At 39.6% G+C, this 5,085-nt stretch overlaps 1 protein-coding gene across 1 annotated transcript; it reads left to right on the forward strand.

Moving 5' to 3' along the window:
• The first annotated feature begins 1,063 nt into the window (after window positions 1–1,063).
• LOC141655569 (uncharacterized) lies at window positions 1,064–1,465 on the forward strand. The gene has a single exon (XM_074462644.1). The coding sequence runs from the start codon at window positions 1,064–1,066 to the stop codon at window positions 1,463–1,465; it is 402 nt and encodes a 133-aa protein (XP_074318745.1).
• Window positions 1,466–5,085: the final 3,620 nt, after the last annotated feature.

A 5,085-nucleotide genomic window follows, 5' to 3' on the forward strand; every position in this document is an offset into this window, starting at 1 on the left:
ACGTTTGTATAATTTAAACTTTATTTCCGCATTCTTTGTTTGTGTTTTGTATTTTATTAAAACCGCGCTTTAAATTTCAAAAGTTTCAAAAATTCTAGGTTTTCCGCTTGAATTTATAAGTTATATTTTCCGCTTTATCGCGGGGTGTCACACCAACACCCCTTGGTTTGCGGATCTTGCAAATTATCTTGTGAATGGTTTCATTCCGGATGACTTCGAACCAAGGGAAAGGAGAAAGTTGATACATGATGCAAAGAGGTACTTTTTGAATGACCCACACTTGTTCCGCAAGTGTGGGGATGGAATGTTCCGAAGATGTGTTTCTAGAGAGGAGGGTTTAGAGATTGTTGACCGAGTGCACAATTCCGCTTATGGGGGACATTTGGCAACCTCTGGAACTATTGCCAATATCCTCCAAAAGGGATTCTATTGGCCCTCCATGTTTAGAGACATTCATTATTTGGTGAAATCGTGTGATGCATGCCAAAGGGTTGGGAACATTGGGAAAAGGAATGAGATGCCCTTAACCAACATATTGGAGATTGAGGTTTTTTATTGTTGAGGCATAGACTTCGTGGGACCGTTCCCCAACTCTTGTGGTAATGAATAAATCTTGGTGGCGGTGGACTACGTGTCCAAATGGATTGAAGCGGTAGCCTCTCCCACCAATGATAGAAAGGTTATGATAAAGCTTTTCAAGGGCACGATTTTCCCAAGGTTTGGGACCCCAAGAGTGGTCATAAGTGATGGCGGATCACACTTCCGCAAAAGTACTTTCAAAGCTCTACTTGAATCACATGGAGTGCGGCATAAAACCGCCCTTGCCTACCACCCTCAAACTAGTGGGCAAGTGGAGGTTTCTAACCGCCAAATCAAGGCCATATTGGAGAAAGTCACAAACAAGAGCCGGAAGGATTGGTCACAAAAGCTTCCGGATCTCCTATGGGCATTGAGAACCGCCTACAAGACACCCCTTGGTACCACCTCCTATAAGCTTGTGTACGGGAAAGCTTGTCATTTGCCCGTTGAGCTAGAACACAAGGCTTGGTGGGCTCTCAAGGAGATGAACTTTGACTTTGATGCCGCCGGAGAAGTGCGATTTCTCCAAATGAATGAGCTTAAAGAATTAAGGATGGAAGCTTATGAGAGTTCCAAAATCTATAAGGACCAAACGAAGAAATGGCATGTTGGCAAGATCATGAAGAAAGATGTAAGTGTAGGAGACCTTGTTCTCCTTTTCAACTCCAAGGTCAAGGTGTTTCCGGTCAAGCTCAAATCAAGGTGGTCGGGACCCTTCAAGGTGATGCAAATATTTCCTTACGGTGCTTTCGAGCTTTGGAGTGAAGAAGGTGGAACCTTTAGGGTCAATGGTCAACGAGTCAAGCGCTACTATGATGGTGACAACAAGGGTCCGGTTGAGGTACTCTACCTCGGGGAACCTCTCCCCGAGGGGGAGACAAATTGAAATTTTTAAAAAGTGATTTGGTTTGGTGGAGTTCCTCAAGAACCACCACTTGTACATAGCATGCATTTTAGTTAGAAAGTGAGAAATTTGGAAGAATTATACTTGGCATGATGGAATTGGTGTTGAGGTTTGAAGGAAATTTGATTGTGTTTGGGAGAGTTGATTCTTGATATGTGTCATCATTGATAAATTTTTGATGCTTGAAGTAATAATTATGTCAAAAGGGGATCTGAGACTGTGGGCAGGCGGCCTGTCTATGACCGGCTCAGAACCCGCTGGAACTTTTGGACATAATTCAAGTTACCAAAAGTGGAGAAAATGAGGAAAAGAGGTCTCAGCCGGTCCACCGGCGGACGGTCTAAGACCGGCTGAAAACCCGCTATAACTTTTGGAGTGCAATTTTGAAGAGTGACTCCCAGCCGGTCGGCCGACAACCGGTCGGCCGACAGCCGGCTCACCGGCTGAGAGTCATGGTGACGTGGTAAAATTGGGGAAAACAAAAAGAAGGGACTCCTAGCTGGTCGTCCGGCAGCCGATCCGCCGGCTGAGAATCACATAATATACTTAGAAAATTTTCGAAAAAAATGAGCAAGGGGTTCCAGCCGGTCGACCGGCCCAGAACCCTACCCGTGCTACCTTTTCTCTTCTCATCCACTCATTTTTTTTCCTCACTTTATCAAAATCACTCTCTCTCTCTCTCTTCATAAACAAACACACCTTCTTCATTTTCCCCTCACTAACTCATCCTCAAATCATCAAAAACATCATCTAATCCTCCATTTTTTGAGCTAAAACTTCCTTTTAACCATTTATTATCACTCCTAACTCCATTTTTCATCATAAAAACACCAAAAAAAAATCAAAAAATCATCACTTTCAAGTCTAGGGTTTGGAAAATCCGAAAATTCAACATCCATTTTTGGGTAAGTTCTTCACTCTAGCTTTGTTTATTTAAGGTTTAATTGTCTTTTCAAGCCTTTTTGGTGGAAAAATTGTAGTTTTTGATTTGGGTTATTAAGGTAAGTTAGTTATTGGAGATTAATGGCACCAAACAAGAGAGCTAGGGCGGATGCTAGCACTAGTGGAGCGGAGATAGCCCCCGACCCAACCTTCCCGGAGGTCCAATTAATTTCCGAGACACATAAGGTAAGATTTTCCCACCTAAAATCTAGTGAAATCATTCCTACTAGATTTATTTGCCGAAATACCTTGAGAAAGCTAGGTTGGGATACCGATTGTGAAAATTTATTTAATGGGGTCGAGATGGGAGCTATGTATAAACTACATCGCCAAACCTTTGCTAGAATCACACTTGAATTTTTGTCCTCCCTTGAGGTGGAAAAAAATAAGAACACAAGTAAAATAACCGGTATCTCCTTCCGGTTAATGAACAAGACTATTCAAGTGACCCTTGAGCTATTTGGAAGAATTTTTGGGTTGCCTAGTACGGGGAGCCACCTTCCCCCGACTAGGTTTGATCAAAAGGAGTTGTGGAAAGCGATTTCCGGTGAGAATATTGATGATGAACCTAAGATGAAGGAGCACCATATTTGTAACACCCGCGAATCTTCCCATTTTGACATTTAAAATTTATTAAACCGTTTGATTGCTTTATTTTATATTTTTGAATTATTCAATTTAATAATTTTATGTCAAATACGATTTTTATAAACGAATTATATAAAAGCTCATTTTTATAAAAATACGTACGATTAAATTATATTTTTAAGGCACGATTTATATAATAATATATGTATACGTGTTTTAGTCGGATAATAATAATATTAATAATAATAAAGTTCCGTCCTAGATTATAGTAGGTTTAAAATGAAATTCCGTCTAACAATAGACCGTCAGATTTTCATATGTAAGACTATTTTTACTCTCGACCAATAAAAATTCGACAACATTTGTACCACCTACTCACTCCCACCCCACATTTATATAATTAGTATTATTATTATTATTATTATTATTATTTTAATACTCCCGTCCCCACTTCCCTCCTTCATTTCCTTTCTTGTTAAAAATTCACAAGCTGCAACGCAACAACAATGACAGACAACAGAGCTTAACTCCATTTTTCGCCGAGCTTGAGACCCAGATCCCAACCTCATTTCTCAACCAAATTCAATAATTCTTGCACCATTCTTTTCCTTATCTCTTCCTTCATCTTTTAAGGTAAGAAAGACATAGTCTTGTGGAGTTTTCATCTCGACCCGTCTCATGAATGTTGCGTTTTTAAGCTAATCTCTATTTGTCATTGCGATTTCTAGGTGAAGCTTTGAGGACCCAGAAGGAAACTCGTTCATAATAGACCATTCTCTCGAAGATTGAAGAAAACTAAGGTAACGGTGATAGGTTACTCGACAAAATGTCGATATTTCCGTCTTACATGTCGTTTTCATGCTCTTGTTTAACAAAGTTCAATTCTTTACATTTTCTTTTATTTGTTTGGTAATTTTGTCTCGTATTGGCGTTGGATTGGGACTGTGTTGAGCCCCGAACCCCTTTGTGAGCTTCGTCTGTTTGAGCTCGGTTGATGGCTCTCGATGACGGGTAAAATGGTTGCTTTTACGGTCACCTTGGGTATCTCTGGGGTGAAGTTAAGGGGTGCGTGTTCGTATTTTATTTGTGCTAGGTTCCGTCGCAGATTAATGTCTGAAACGGACTAATTTGAGGTAGTGTAGTAATCTGTTTTAGGCTGGCTTTAGGCGACCTATTAGGTGGTTATTTGGGACTGAGTTGCGTCGTAAAGAGGCGTGCTCGGGAAGGGTTTTGAGGACGTGAAAACTGGGCATGAACTGTGTAAGTTTCCGGACTGTTTTGGTGACTGTTTTGAGGAAAGGGCGTGGCTGGTAATGGTGGTTTAGGTGGCGGATGTTTGGGTCGTATTCTTGGGCTGCCCAAATGGTCCATGAGCCGTGATTATGGGTGCTCATAGCGTAGGCTCGGTTATTTAAAATAATAAATTTTCCGTCTCGTATTTTATAAAACGCGATCCGTTAAACGTTGTTCATATATATATACCTACCTTTCGTGATTTACACTTATTAAATCCCGTCATTTAATTATTTAAATTTCCGTCTCAAATATGCACATGTACTCGTCTCGTTACTTAGCTATGGGGCATTTGGGTTTGGCGCCAATTACATAGGTTGAAACATTTAAATTTCCGACTCGTGTTTTATATAACATGACTCGTTAAATATCGTTCTTTTACGTATTATGTTTTATTTATTTCATTCACTTGGTTTTATTTGTTGGACTCTTTTGGTACAAAATGTTGGGCTCATTTGGTCTTACTTGTTGAGTTCATATGGTTTTATTTATTGGACTCATTATACCTTGTTTATTGGGCTCACCATATTTCTTTTGTTGGACTTGTCCCATGATAGAATTGTTTGGGCCAATCTCATGTTTTATAGTAGTCTTGTAAATTAGTTACTTGTGCATGTTTCCACTTTGTTCCCATAAATTTCACATCACGTAAATTATTCATTATCATTTATTATATTTTATTTAACCGGCATGTTAAATTATAAAGTGGAATGTTTATTAATACAATACAAGTATGAGATATTTATTATAAATAGTTACTTGTAGTGGGTCGTACTCTA

This window comes from Silene latifolia, chromosome 5 (assembly GCF_048544455.1).
Source record: "Silene latifolia isolate original U9 population chromosome 5, ASM4854445v1, whole genome shotgun sequence".
In the NCBI taxonomy this organism is placed as follows: Eukaryota; Viridiplantae; Streptophyta; class Magnoliopsida; order Caryophyllales; family Caryophyllaceae; genus Silene; species Silene latifolia.